Below are 15,897 nucleotides of genomic sequence, written 5' to 3' on the forward strand. Positions count from 1 at the left end.
GAGCTATCTCATTTACCCGTATTTTCTGTCTAAATCTATCTCCTTATAACGTGAGTCGTGAATACTCATTTGCAAGATCTATCCCTTATATAGACTTGGTCAAACATGTTTGTAAAGCGCCGATGTGAAAGGTCAAATCCGATGATGTCTTTGACCTAGTTGACGTTTTTGAAACGTCAGAAATATTATTTCTGGACCTGGAATATTGGCATGCATGCCCATGCATAACGAACACTTTCGGCTCCCTTTGAAGGGCGGTCGCCGCAGCACGGTGCTGGGAGTGTTGACATTGGGGGTAAAGCGAGCACTGGGAAGAACATGGAGGCTTCTGGCGGGAGCGCCCCACTGATGAGATCAACCCCCCCGTGCCTAGCTGATCACCGACATTGAAACACGTGGGTGTGATCCCGAGACCAGACCTGCAACAATGTTAATGGATGCAGAAGAGAAATCATTTGAAAGGACACTGGCACTAGGGACTAAAGTCATAGAGCACGGAAACGCGTGGAATGCTTGCAGTATAAAACCAGGCCTTGCTGTCAATGTTAGCGCCAAAGCAACTCACTACCCAGAGGTATCTAGTCGTATCTCCACCACACAAAGGCACAACAGAGTTGCATCGGTTGTTGGGCCATTCAGTGTCCCAGCAGCCCTCTGGGAAAGAGTTCCGAATAAACAAAAATAGCCAGAATTATGTTTGTGCTAAACCGCCAAGAAGCTGTGAATGTGGCAACCGCTTCTGACAGTGACACAAAGGAGGGACATTCATTCACCTTAGTGACAGCACATCTCCGCAAACCTTTTCAAACTCCGGAGGGCGATTGTAACCTCCGGACTGGCTGTACCTCGGTAATAGGACGGGGTTTGGGGATTGACTTCCGTCGCAAAGCTTAACATGCAGTCACTGGAAAGAGCCAGCAAAACCAGCCACTTCTTCGTAGCGGCCGTCAAAGCGGCTTTCACCTCGGGCATGCATTATTCATGGCCGCCCAGAGAGTCGATGCGGGAGTTGGCGACATGTGAATGGTAAAATAAAGTGCAAGGTGTGTGGGGTTGAAGTTGCGCGAGCCTTCGGAGTAAATGAAAGGGATGTGCGCGCATGCAGAAAGCGCGTGCTTGTGCGCGTTCTAGAGAGCTGGTCGCTGCTTTGGGGGCACTTCCCAAAGCCATACTACGCTGGTGTCTAATTCAACGACGACGACTGTGACTCATCGTCGAAATTGTCGACGGCGTTAACATCGACGGCAAGTATAAAAGGATCCATACCGTCGACGCTAACTTTATCATCGATGACTACACCGTCGATGAGAGTGAAGACCTCATCATCAACAAGCCTGTCGATGAAGACATCGTCAACGAAGACATCGTAAATGACACCACCGTCAACTACGAGACAGCTGACACGAAACTGTAGACGACGATACCATCGTCGACGGCGACAATACTATCGTCGACGACGACACCGTTGTCTACTGAAAAAGTTCCATTGATGGCGATCCCACCGGCTGTGGCAGTACTGTTGACTATCACTGGTTTACCGCCGACAACAAGAATTTCTCCGTCGATGATGACACTAACCTTAAAAAAATCCAGTATGTTATGCAGGTCCGGCGTCAACCCCGTTCCAGCAATCTGTGCAAACTCAATTCAGGACACCAAAAATATGTCCGCTACCTCCCAGCCATCTTTTGGATGACGAGGATTCGGATGAGGGCGAAGGCCAGTTCCGAGCGGCACATAGTCCTTCTGAACTGAATGTTAAATAGCAAGAGGAGGATGATGACTATGATGATGAAGAGCAGTATTATCAGCATTATCCGGCCCCTCCTGCTCAGTACCATCAATATTAATATTTTGAGCAGCCTAGGCCGCAGCCTGCGCAATTTCCTCCGGTGTTAATTCTAGACCTTCAGAATATGTCAGCAGATTATAAAAGAAGGTTTCCTCCTTAAGAGGATGAGGTTGCAGCTTCTCCACCTCTGCAGGTAACTCCTCCAACCCCGCTACCTCTACCTCCTGTCACTCCTGGGTTGACAGCATGTCCCATGACTCCTCTTCCTCCCACAGAAGACCCTACTACATCTGAGGATGAGCAGGAAGAAGGAGATATGCCAGACCACCCTCCACCCACTGATGAGTGGGATGACTACATAGCACCAACGGCATCCCCACCGCCTAATCATCCGACTTGAACTTGACTTGGTTAAGGAAGAGCTTGCACGCAAGGGAACATACCTCAAGATCTGGTACAAAATAAGCAGAGGAGCGGCAAATACTCTTCATGCGCTCCTCTGGAAAGACCTACAAAATAAAAACGTCAGTCCAGCAAGACTCTTTCTGGAGGACGCCATCAACCAACTGGGAGCAAGGCAGCTATGGGAACTGCAAGGGAATGAATCCATTCTTCAAGACAAAGCTTCATTAACTAAGCGAGCACATGGCTGGCTGACCGTACAAACTTATAACAAACTTACTCCACAGGCTTATTTGTCGACTAGTTTTTCCAAAACAACAAAAGAATCATTTCTAAAACTATGACTGGGAGTACTTCCATCAGCGGACCACTTGGCCCCATGGCTGCGTCCCCCAAAATCAGCATTATGCCGTCTGTGCGGCACGCAGGAGGAAAACATCACACACCTCATTCCCAACTGCAAAGAGCTGCTGCAAGTCCGACTGAACTTACTGAGACCCCTATTTATAAAAAATGGAAACAGGACCTGCAGAGAAGCAACACTGGCCTGCTTTAGAGGTGATGACGTGCAAATGGCTTGCCGATTGGTAAAATATTTCGGAGTGGTAGAATCCAGGCTCAAAACATCGAAAGAACAAGCACATACCGACAGCACTCCCTTAACACTGTCAGCCTCCAATCATCAGGACGGCCTAGAGACTTAAACTAATCCGGAACACTGAAGCACCACTGCAATGAGGTACGATTACTTAGGGAGAGGGCCACCCTGTCCCCTACAAGAAAACATAGGGGAAAGGAGCTGATAGACCGTATCGTCCGTTGGGAATAAGATCTAGGTTAGACAAACAAAATCCTCTTTGAAGAAACACACGTGTATCTAGTGGTGGACGGACACTCCTTCAATTACTTTAATATTTGATTTTTTTAACAAATTGTTTCTAACTGTCTTTTATAATTTGCTTTCTTTTATTGCTGATGGCTATTTGTAATGGTTTTTATTAACTGCACAATAAAGCACTAGTACTACTACTACTACTACTACTACTACTACTAATCATCCTTCAGACTCACCTCCGGAGGATATTGGAGGATTCCGTAATGTTATGGACAGAGCCGCTAACAGATTTCATCTTCCAACAATTGTGCATCAATTGGACTGTTTCCTCTATGATTTTAAGGACCAGGCAAGAAAGACTGTCAAATCAATACCCATCATTGACCATATTTGGCAGGAAGGAATCAAGGTCATGAAGGCTCTAGCTTCCGTGGTTCCTGTGCTGCCAAGTTTGGATAAAAAATATAGAGCCCCTGAGGGCTCTCCTGCGTGTCTAACAAGTCACCCCAAGCCTGACTCAGTGATCTCTCAGGTGGCAAAGAGGCGATCCAAAAATCCATCTACACCTATTGTTTCTCCACCAGACAAGGGTGGTCGACGTCTTGATTCAATTGGAAAAAGATTTTCATCAGCTAGGTGTGCTAACGCTTTGGCCATTTTAGCCTGCTATGATAGGCAAATGTGGCCCGACATAGGTACGATGAAGGATGTCATTCTGGAAGATAGTAAAGAAGAGTGTCCTACAATACTCACAGAAGGAGAAAGAGCAGCATCAGAAATAATTGACATTGCTATGGACATAGCCCCAACTGGTTTCCGGCAGTTAAGTGGCGCTGCAGTTTTAAGGCGAAATTGGTGGTTAAAAACAACAAATTGTCGCCCGGAAGTTCAGACCAAGATCTTGGATACGGCCTATGATGGCGGCAGCCTGTTTGGCAGCCATATTGATGAGGTGCTTACTGCCATTAAAAAAGATACTGATACTGCTAAGGCACTTGGAACCCTGCAGTACCGCAAGGTGCCCTTTCGGGGAGCCCAAGATAGGGATTTCTCCAATTATAGGGGGACTTATTAGCAATGTTCCCTAATTATTTTCCTCCGTGTGCTGCAGAGTAAGGTCTCTGTGCACTGCAGCAAAGGCTATGTGCACCAAGAACTTGACCGCACGTGTAGACCAGGGCTTTGAGTGGGATGAAAAATCCCGAGGATCTTTCATTAGGGTGTAACCGATGCAATTAAGGGTGTGAATTTAAAACAATTAAGCAAAAAATGTGCATCGCATAGTGTGCCACCCAACTGATATTTTGCTGCTTCTGTCATTGCATCTAGATATCTAATAGAAGTTACATTACACCTACAAGAAACCAAGACTATTGGCTTTGTCAATAGTTGTTTTTTTGCATCAAGTTGTATATAATATTGAAAATGCTTCTGCTCTTGTGGTTGAGGTTGTGGCTTAATGCTCGAGCTGTCGACTTAGGAGATGGGTTTTGAGTCTCGGGTCAGCTTAACATTCTGTGATTCTGGGCAAATCAATTATTCTCCCCATGCATACAAAAAAAAATATTAATAAATCATAGAAAGGGCTCCAATACTTTTGGGTTGCGTTCGCACTACATAAAAACTTTCTGCATTTCTATTCTAAATGCGGGGTAGAAACCATAATAGATTGAGAAAGAATGAGGAAAATATAGGGAAAGAGAAAGGGAGGACAGAAAGGAAGAATGAAATATAGGAAATATGAAAAGAAGGAGGAAATCGCGACAAGAAGGAGAATTTCAATAAAAGGATGGATACAAAGATGAAAGGTTTGAGAGATGGAAGAGTAAAGTTATATTTACATCGGTGGGTGCACGTAATAATGGATTGAAGGATGAATATTTGGATAGATAGATGGAAAGCTGGAAGGAAGGGTGAAAGGATAGGTGATTGATAAAATGTGGGTAAAATGATGGATGGGTGGGTGGGTGGGTGGATGGATGGGTGGATGGATAGATGGATGGAATGTTAAAGGGAGGATGGATGGGTTAGATGAAAAGACAGATGGATGGGAGCATGGATAGACAGGTAAATGGACGCTAGATAAAAGGCTTAAAGGTCGGAGAGATTAATAGATAGAAGGAGGGATGAAAGGACCTCCTCTAGGGAGGACAGGTGTTACTAGTTTCACTCTCCTGATTGCATTTGAGGTACCAATCGAATTGGGGGGGGGGGATTTCCGTTTGCTTTTTGGCTATCCCTGTGTCCACAATAGATCTTTGACAACAGCTAAAGGCTGTTTATAGGTGAGACCTGAAAAGGCCTGGCTAGGGGAAGGTTTAAAGTTAGTGGCCCCTAACCCCAGGGGCATGAGGGGCCCACAGCCATCTCTCTTTTACTACCAGATGACGGTTCTGGGATTTCTCTTACCTCCTTGCAGAACGGTTTCCATGGGGATCTTGCTTTACCACTGTAAACCGTCATTTCAAGCAATCATTTGTGGTGCTGATTACATCGAAGTTTATTTTTTATTGCAACTACAACACAGCAGTATCTATGAATAAAATCAGCTGCGAACAATTAAATACTGAGAGCCAAGCGCCTGATTAATCTGGTATAAATCCACTAAAAACAACTAGAGGGAAATTTCACAAAATGTTAGGGTAGTTTCTAAGCAAGTCAGTAGGAATAGAACAACTGAAGCGCCCCAAGGTGGGGCACTAGCGTCTAGACTGACCCGCAAACAATGACGCACTTGTTGAATATTTGTACAAAGGGCTGCTATGTGAAGCTTCAAAATAACACAAAAATTAAGAATTGCAGCTGTGGCCATCTGTGCAGGTAAGCTTGGAGGGAGCCTATTAAGATTAGACTGTTGGGCCACTTTTGCACTTAAGCCAGATGAATGTTAATGTTTACACAAAGGGATCTGCAGAAAAGGACTGCCAGTGAGGCTCCTTAATAATATAAAAAATGAAGAATGGCAGCTGAGGTTATCCATGCTGGAAAACTTGGAGAGGCTTAATAAGATTACACAGTTGAACCGAAAATGCACTTAATGGACGGTTTGAGTAATTGTTTTGCATATATGTTAGATTGACCTAAAGTGGCTTAATAGAACTGTACTTCTGAACTGAAAATATGTACTTTGCAGATGGTTTGCTACTTTTGCATGTGTGCCAGGTGGTCATACATTGTAATGTAAATAATCATGGCAGGCACTTGGGTTTTGAACATTGCATCTTTTTAGTGTTGCTATCTTGCATATAAGACATCTCCGCCAATATTAATGACCTTTTTTTTACCCCCTCTACTGTGGAAAGGGTTTTAAACTAACAGACTTTAATAATGTGGTTTAAACGTGCACAGGTTTTAAATAACCATGCTAATAAATAAACTTGAAAGAAAAAAAAGAATGGCTTCTAGCTATCTTTTGCCTTGTCTTTGCTGCATTTCTTTTCTTAATAGAGAGAGGCTGCGGGCTGATTGTGGTCATTTGTAAAAGTATTCTGGTTAATCACAGCGCCCGTTATGCGCTGCAAATAGCAGGAATACTTTCACAAGTGCCCACAATCAGCCCGCAGCCTCTCTCCATTCAGAAAAAACATGCACGTATGCTTTATACGTCGTGCTTTTGGACTTGCTTTATATCTTTTCTAAATAGAGCGCGGCTGGGTGCTGATTGTGGCTCATTGTGAAAGGATTCCTGTTAATTGCAGCACTGTTATGTGCTGCAATTAACCAAAATATTTTCACAATCAGCACCCAGCAGAAATGCCTCAGGCAACCGGGAAATTGCAGTTTTTCACCGCTCGCATTTTAAAAGCGGGCTGCGGCGCGAATGTGTGCGCGTTTCACACGGGACACTGCGCGCTCTGTACCTTAAAGGTGCGTGGGCGCACAGGTGCGCACATTACAGGGAACACTGCTTACTAGCGTTTCCAGTCCTATCAGACCTACCAGCCACAATATCGACAAGGGTATCAGCAGCAATCCTACCGCCTAGTGACTACAGCTAGTTTCTCCAGGCAAGGCTCTAAACGAAAGCCAGGATCCCAAGGCCGTGACTTCGGCCACAAGCAGTGATTGCAGCAGGGTACCAGGTGTTTTTCCTTTCCCCCCGAATGGTGCAAAAATCTCCGGCGAGACATCACTTCAGACAAGTGGGTTCTGGATCTCATCTCTTATGGCCAAACATTGGAATTCAATCATGTACCTCCCAATACCCCTCCCAGGGGATTGCACCCCTCTCATCTTCACTTACTCAAAAAAGAAGCATCATGCTTCAGAAAGGGGCAATAGAAAAGGTCCCTTTTTCCCAGAGAAGGAAAGGCATCTACTCCCGCTTCTTTCTCATCCGCAAAAAGTCGAGAGAGTGGAAGCCTTTCCTAGACCTCTGAAAATTGAACACATTTCTGAATAGTCAAACATTCAAGATGGTTACACTTTCAGACATCCTACGACGCCTCAACAGTGGCGATTTCATGAATTCATTGGATCTCAAGGATGCATACTTTCTTGTCCCTATTCATCCGAAACACAGGAAATTCCTACGATTCACAGTGGCTGGTACCCCCTATCAATTCCGAGTCCTTCCATTCGGACTCAAATCGGCTCCACAGACTTTCACAAAGTTTCTAGCTCGAGTGGCAGCAGCCTTGAGAAGCAAAGATCATCAGGTATTCCCTTACCTCGAGGACTGGCTGCAAAAGGCGCCATTTTCTCGCCCAGTGAAAAATGCAACAGACTATTGCCTCACTTTTTTTTACAAATTGGGTCGCTCACAATTACCAGAAATCTTTGATCCTCCCAAACCGGTTAATGACATTTCTGGGTGCCAAACTGGACACCATCCAGAACAAGGCTTTTCTTTCCCAGGAAAGGCAGCAAAGGTTACGAACATTAGCACTCAAACTGTACAGAAAAAAAGTGAGTTTCTGTGAGACTGTACAAATCTCTACTGGGAATGCTCTCTTCGGCAATAGATCTCGTGCCACTGTCTCGATTGCACATGAGGACTCTTTAAGAGGAACTGCAACGTCAATGGATTCATACCACAGGTTAATTCGACAACGTGATCAACGTCACTTCTCCGGTGAAAGAGGCCCTACTGTGGTGGACTAAGACTTAACATCTGTCCGAAGGACAGTCTTTTCTTCCAGTCATCCCAGATCACACAGTAACAACAGATGCTTCTATGGAAGGCTGGGGAGGACACTTACAGGACCTGCAAGTGCGAGGGAAGTGGTCCTTGGCTCAGAGGTAGATGCACATAAACAGACTGGAATTGAAAGCCATTTTCCTATCTCTTCAGGATTTCCTTCCTCGAATACAAGGGTTGTCGGTGTTGATCCGGACAGACAACACCACAAGCATGTTTTATATCAACAAACAAGGAGGCACAAAATCTCTAACTCTGTCACAGGACACACAACAGTAGTGGAACTGGCTGACGCTCCCCCGAATTTCCATGACAGCAGAACATGTCCGGGGATTCCGGTATACCTGGCGGATACCTTGAGCAGATAGAACGACAGCTGTCATGAATGGGAGCTGGAACAAGAACAGCTGGACAAGATATTTGCAATCTGGGGGAAACCAGCAACCCAGATCAACTCCACATGCCGATTCTTCGCAAGCAGATTCCCTCTCCCAAACTCATGTGGGAGTGCTCTTTTGATGCGATGGTCAGGATCTAAGCATACGCTTTTGCCCCCATTCCTCTGATACCCAGGGTCCTCACGAAGGTGAAATGGGAACACTGCCGCATTCTGCTGATAGCCCCCAGGTGGCCCAGACAACATTGGTACACGGAACTCCTCCTTCTGTTGGAATCTCAGTACATCCGTCTATTGCCGACACCAATGCTTTTGACCAAAAACAAAGGCCAAGTGAGTCACTCAGAGCCAACTTCTCTACAACTACATGCTTGGCTCCTGAATTTTTTGAATTTAGAAATTTGAACATTGAGCAAGACTGTAAGGACATTATTGGCAAGTCTAGAGCTGAAAGCACCAATAAGACTCACAGGCTTAAGTGGAAGCATTTTTGTGTATGGTGCAAACGCAAGGGGGTAGATCCCTTTCTCTCTGCTCCAGAAGATATCTTGCCTTATCTGCATTCGTTAGAAAAGTCTGGTCTTGCACACCCGTCAGTTAGAGTTCATCTGGCCGATATATCAAGATATAGATGATCGCCACATACTCCACCTTTATGGTCCTCAAGAGTCATAAAGCAATTTATGAAAGGACTGTTTAGGGCTTTTCCACCCATCAGAGCTCCACCTCCGGAATGGCAGCTTAATGTAGTGTTGTCTCAATTGCTAAAACAGCCACTCAAGCCCATTCACATGGCATAATTGAAGTACTTAACCTGGAAAGTCACCCTTCTTCTAGCACTTACTTGGACAAGACGGGTTAGTGAAGTACAGGCCATTATCATATCCCATCATTCTTGCGCTTCACTGATCACATGGTCATTCTGAGGACAAACCCTAAGTTCATCCCTTAAGTCCCTTCGCAATTCCATTTGAATGAGCTAGTCATTCTGAGGACTTTCTTCCCTGACCCCGCCACACCTGCAGAAAGAGCACTACAGACTCTAGATCTAAAGAGATGTCTTAAATTTTATTAACAAAGGACTAAAGACACACGGAAATCAAATCAATTATTCATAGCTTATGGTCAAAGATGTCAAGGTACTGCAGTCTCTAAAGCTACCATATCCAGGTGTATAGCGAGCGCAATACAATTTTGCCATGACAAGGCTGGCAAGCCATTATCAAGCACTGTGAGTGCTTACTCCACTAGAGCAGTTTCAGCATCAACTGCTCTATTTGACTGAGTGCCACTTGAAAAAATCTGCAGAGCTGCGACGTGGAAAATGAAGCACACATTTACGCAGCATTACTTCCTGGAATCATCACAACGTGCTGACGCATCGGTGGGACAGGCAGTGTTAAGGAACCTATTTCGTTAAGGTAAGCCTCTTTCAAGAGAGGTTTTATTAGTTGATGTTTTGGATGCAGTATATGTTTTTTAAATATATCTATGCATATTTGTGTTTTTTCCTTTGCTTGTTAATACTGCAACTATTCTGTGCACTGCCAGAAAAACTGCTGTGCTGCACAAAGGACTCAACTGGACTGTCAATCTGGAAGGCCTGCTTTTCTGTGTGTTACCCTGCGCTCTCCGACTTTGCTGAGGAGAGCTGGACTCTACCTTATCTCCAAGTGTGCTCCAAGGGCTTGATGGCTTGCCTTTTGTTGTTTGAGACTCAGGGATATCAAAGTCTAGTCCTGCTCCTGTGCCTGGTTACTGGAAGTGTCCCAGGTACTTGCGCCATTGTCTTCGATGCATCCCCTGTCTGTGTGTAACAGAAGTGGTGCATCAGCCTGGTTGCCGGAGTAAAATCGGCGCATTGCATCAGAAACAGCGATTTGCCTCCCTAGATTGACACATTCCGACAGTGTATCACCGCCACTACAGCTTGGATAGATTGACGCATACCCTCAACTGTATGAAGAAACTTGCTGCATCGCTCAATGGCTCTCGACTCCAGCACCCATTCACAGAACGAACGCATTGCCATCAGCGCATAGAGAAAATCGATACATCCTCGACTTGCGGGACCCGAATCGATTAATCTCATTACGCATCCCGCTATTGCAACCAGGAAAGGTACTTTGTTCTCCAGGGCCTGCATGGGTCCTGTAGTCAGCCTGCACTACTTTGTGGTTCGCCCAAACTTTGATTTTTCTCCGGTCCAGTGTGGCCTCATGTAACCCCTAAAAAGCTATTTGCTTCCAGGTGTGATTTTTCGACTTATTCTTTTGAAAGTCATTATCTTCTATACATTTTATTTTTCTCGTTTTGGTCTGTTTTGATCACAGTATAGCAATTTATTTTTCTAAACTTGAGTCTTTCATTTGTGGTGAATACTGTGTTACTTTGTGTGTGTTGCACAAGTACTTGACATATTGCCTCTTTAGAAAAGCCTGACTGCTCTGTGCCAAGCTACCAGAGGATGAGCACAGGCTATCTTTAGTGTGTACTTACTTAGCCCACGCTGACTAGAGTGGTGGTTCCTTCCTGCCTTCCCGGAGTGCATACTTCAGCCAACCAGGAATCTCAGTTCAAACAAAGGTGTAAACATTGTTTTTTCTAAATCAAATACACATGTGCCTTTGTCCTTGACCTAACTTCGACACCCACGTGATTATAGCCTAATTATATAGGAACTATTCTGCTAAATCTATCTTTGGTTCATGGGGATAGATTCACAATAAAGAGTTATTCTATGATTCACACTTACGCTATCAATTTTCAACTATATGTCCTTCCTCTGTGATTCACCACACCCCCTAGGAATAAGCAGTAATTAAAAACACAAGCCTCTTTCTGTCAATCCTCATCCTGAATGTTCTCAGCATGCAATCAAAACATGTAACAAATAAGGTAGAACATTATAGGAGCCTGGGGTAACTATATATGTGAATTTGAGATTAGAAAATGCATAGTGAATCTTTGTGACTATCCACAAAGTTGTAATACTGTGGCTTGACACAGGTTCCCTATAAATGTATGTCCATTTTTTTCAAAGGACACTCAACTTCCTGTTCCTTGACAACACACATTTTCCTAACCCTTTCTTAAAGGTACTACAGAGGAACACTCACAAATCCTTAATTGGTGTAAAAAATCTTGAGAATCATGAGCTATATTATCTTACACATTTCAATTATTTTTGCATTGTATAAGAGCTATTGCATCCATCTTTAGTTTACAATAAAACGAATGTGCATCATCGTAATAGTCTCTAAATTAAACCTTCTAAATGATCCAAAAAAATTGCCAGGTGCAATTCAAAATACAGAACATTTTAGAGATGTATTAAATGAATATATCCAATTGATTCATATACAAACCTTCTTGAGAGGTGAGGAATTCTACCATGTGTTGCACCTCATCTTGTATTTGGTTCCCCATGCTCTGCTTTCCAATGCCTAGTCTGCGCAATATGATTGTACTTGCATGTCTCTGCTGCCTCCAAGTGTCACCAGTGGAGGAGACAACACCTGTAGATACATGAATTCATTAATGGGGACATTTCTGCATGGCGGTCAATTGTAAGGACAAAGGCCAATGGATTTATTAGGAAGAGATGCAGACAAGCACAGTGCTATGAATGAATGGCATATCAGTAATACAGTTCATGCTTGAGCAGGTTATTCACTCTACCAGCCTTCGGACTTACAACGGCCTTCATCCAGCCACTTGCTGGCTCTCCCCCCACATCCATCGTATCTGCTTAGGTGGGATGTTTCTCTTACTTATCAGCCATATCTTGGAATTCTTTTTTGGGGGGGAAATCAAAAATGAGGATGATACCATTAATTAAAAAAAAAGAAAAAATGTAGGACCCGGATCTTTGCACAAATTTGAGGTCTTCAGCTAGTACACTCCTTATTAGTGCCAGGAAGCATGTCACATAGGCAAATGTTGCACTATATAAACTTGTTAATGCGATTATTAAGGAATCGCAATTAAGGAATTGCAAAAGCCTATGCATGTAGGACTTGCTTTAAAATTAGCAATTCCCAAACATTCCTTAATTGCGACTCGCAAATTGCAAGTCGCAATTAAGAAATGCCTTCCCATTTATTCCTATGGGCCTACAGGCCCATAGGAATGAATGGGAGATTGCATGCACAATTTGCGAGTATCAATAGGTACTCACAAATTGCCATGCAATTTAAAGGGTACAAGGTTGTGTCAAAAGGACACCCTGTTGCACCCCTGAAATTGATCTGTGCACACATGCCCCAAGGGCATCTGTGTGTATGTAACCTACAACTTTGGAAAATGCCCATTAGTGCATTTTTCAAGGTTTTTGCAAATTACTATGAAGTTCAAATTGATGGTAATTTGCGTCCCCTATTAGCGAAATATCTATTTGCGATTCCATCATGCATTGCATTTAAGGAAGCGCAATTTGCGATTCCTTAAATGCAATCGCAATTTAAGAAATCGCAATAAATTGTGATTTCCTAAATTGCGAGAGCCTGACAGTTTGCTGCATTGCAGAAGACCTTTTTGCAGGCGCAAACAGACGATTTTTGCAAATCACACCATTTGCATTTGCAAAAAAGGTTGATGCATGTGCCTGATAGTGATGATGTCTTTCTGATCTGGTCTGGAGATGGGCAAAAATCTATCCAGACTGATTGACTTGCTCAGCAATTCACAACCTAACTTTTGCTTCACATAGCTTACTGTAATGATCAATGGCAACAAACTTTACACCACATTATTCTGAAAATCCAGAGAGAACTCTGTTAGAATTTTATAATTTCCATCCTGTGCCTTTGAGGACTTTCTCTTAGACAATTTGTTAGATGTCCTTTCATTGAAATGACTAGAGAAAGGATATTCCAACTATCAAATATGATGATCTATGAAAAGAGCATGGTATTTCCAGGGGGAAAGTCTTCTAGTACCCACAAACATACAGCTTCCGGACAAAATACCCTTTGTCATTACTTTTTGATGCTTATCCAACAAGATTGTAAAAACCATCAAGACCCTTTGAAGGTAATGTACTTAGGTGATTATGCCCTAGACATCCTGTGAGGGAATGGGACTCATAATATGGTGTAGTTGTGTGAACTCACCATGAAATATGCAGCAAACTCCTTTATGACCAGTCAGGTTTTTATTGTTAAACCTTAGCTAAAACCAGGGTAACTGTGGCTCTCAGCAGTCAGGGTTATTAAAAGGAATATGTGCAAAGCATTTAAACAGCACCAAAACAAAGAAGAAAGAAACTAGACACTCAAGAAAACAAACACCAATTTAAAATAAAGTTAGTATATTTTTTATTATTTTATGGACATCAAATACAAAAATATCAAAGGAGGGTTTGCAGAGGTATATATTTTACAAGAAACAATAAATCAGGACTTTTCACGTAACCTCAACCAAGCGTTGGAAAATTCTATCAATTTGACACTTAGAAACTTTTTCAGGAAAATCTTTTAGAAGTTAGAATGCAGTTTTTTAACGTTACTTTGGGGAACTAACGTCGGCAGGGAGCAAGTCAAGGAGACCAGCAAGGTCCAAAGAAACAGTTACCTTCTCAAGGAAAGCAGTCTTCAGTCCAATTCCAGCATCAGTGGCCCCTTGCCAGTGACGTCTATTGAGTGGTCCTGCTGCAAGAGACACAGGTTGCTGAAGAGGCTGAAGGATGCTGAAGATGATGTGGAGTCAAAGGGGCTCCTGGGGCTACTCCTTGGTCCATGATCCTGGTGGGGTGGTTCTGGTAACAGGGGTGAATGTCCCTCGCTTTCTTTCCGGGTTCAGCAGAAGTCCAGTTATCTAGGCGACCAAACTGCAGTCTGGCAACTTTCTTGGGGTCCAGCAGACCTGGGTGCAACTTTGAAGTGTTGGGTCCTGGTCTCTTGTCTGCACAGCGGCGATCAAGTGATCTGGGTTACTAATTCAGCCCCAGCAGGCTTCCATAGCTTTTGTGGCACTGTGCTGCAAACCTGAAGTCAGCCAACAGACTCTTGGAGTTTCTGCTTCCGGCTGAGATTAGGGGGTGACTTCTCCAGTAGCAGGAGACAGCGGACACAGTCCTTTCCTCTCTCACCCAAGGATCAGCAGGTGCAATCCGATTTCTTCAGTCCTCTTCTCCAGTCATATGAGATCTGAGTTGTGAGTGCCCCCTTTATGCATGCCCAGAAAAGTTTTCTTAGGGGAGTTAGTGGTCACTAGTGGGCAACCAAGCTCCCTCAAGCCTGATGACAACTTCCTGTGAAGTGTGGCATCCAACTATCGCAGAGTGTTGTATTCTGCCCACCCCTCTCTTGGTGTGTGGACCTCAGTAGCCCATCCTAATGGTGTGGCTGTCTGTGGGCTGCACGTCCTAGGAAAAAAAACAGTTTGGCCAGTGCTTCCCCCTCTCTGTCCCACAGGCCACTGGAAAAACTGGACAACAGGGTGGCAACTTTTTAAGAGTTGCATGTTGCAACAATTTTCATTTATTTCAACTTAGGTATCAAGCCAGGCTTAATGTAACAAGTTGTATGGTACCTTGAAGAACTAACTTTGGTAGTCTTATTAGGAAGTAAGCACAGCTGAGGTTTTCAGTGAGTAAATATGTACTCACCAATAGGGCTTCCTGTCTCTCCCAGTAAAAAACAATTGAGGGTTTTTATTGCTAGAACATGTTAAACTCATGTTCTACTTTTCTAAAACTATGCACCCTGCCTTATGACACGATAGACCTGTTTTAGGGGTGACTTACACATATTAAAAAGGGAGTTTGGGCTTTGCCATTGATTAAAATGTCAAAGTGGAGCTAGCAGTGTTTAGAATTGCCCTTCCTGTTTGCAGTTTCCGACCGGGAGCCGCGTTGTGCCTGCTCCCACTCAGTGCTTTCACAATGAGTGCTGCAATCCCATAGGGAACACTCGTACGTACAGGCCCTGGTTACCCCTGGTACCATATACTAAGGACTTAGCACTAAGTTAGCTTGTGCTAATTGGGTATAAGCCAATCAGCAGACATGTTTTACGGTTATGGCACTTACACTGAGACCTGTGTTGCTGAGCCATTTGGAATCTGGGGTAGCCCAGGTTCGGCAGACCGGTCTTGTTACGTTGCCTGCGAATGCAGGGGAGTGACTCCTTCACTCCAAGGGAGATTGCTTTAGATGTCTTTAGATGTCCATAGGCCCAGGACGGAACCTGTATGGAGCACGGACACTGATGGAGAGGCGGGTTGCAGGACAACGAGATCAGGAGCAGATAGTCTTCTCAGTTGCAGTCTTGATCCCAAAGCAAAGGACCATGCGATCAGTCTGGCACAGTCAGCACTACTCGGCCAGG

General features: G+C 44.1%; 1 protein-coding gene across 1 annotated transcript in view; it reads right to left on the minus strand.

Moving 5' to 3' along the window:
- LOC147684185 (cytochrome P450 2J5-like) overlaps positions 1 to 15,897 on the minus strand; it is a 315,668-nt gene that overhangs the window by 192,030 nt on the left and 107,741 nt on the right. Inside the window, exon 3 of the mRNA XM_086944598.1 lies at positions 11,935 to 12,084. Coding sequence (XP_086800724.1) covers positions 11,935 to 12,084 — 150 coding nt within the window. The remainder of the gene's footprint in view (positions 1 to 11,934; positions 12,085 to 15,897) is intronic.

Source organism: Lissotriton vulgaris, chromosome 11 (assembly GCF_964263255.1).
Source record: "Lissotriton vulgaris chromosome 11, aLisVul1.2, whole genome shotgun sequence".
Lineage (NCBI taxonomy): Eukaryota > Metazoa > Chordata > Amphibia > Caudata > Salamandridae > Lissotriton > Lissotriton vulgaris.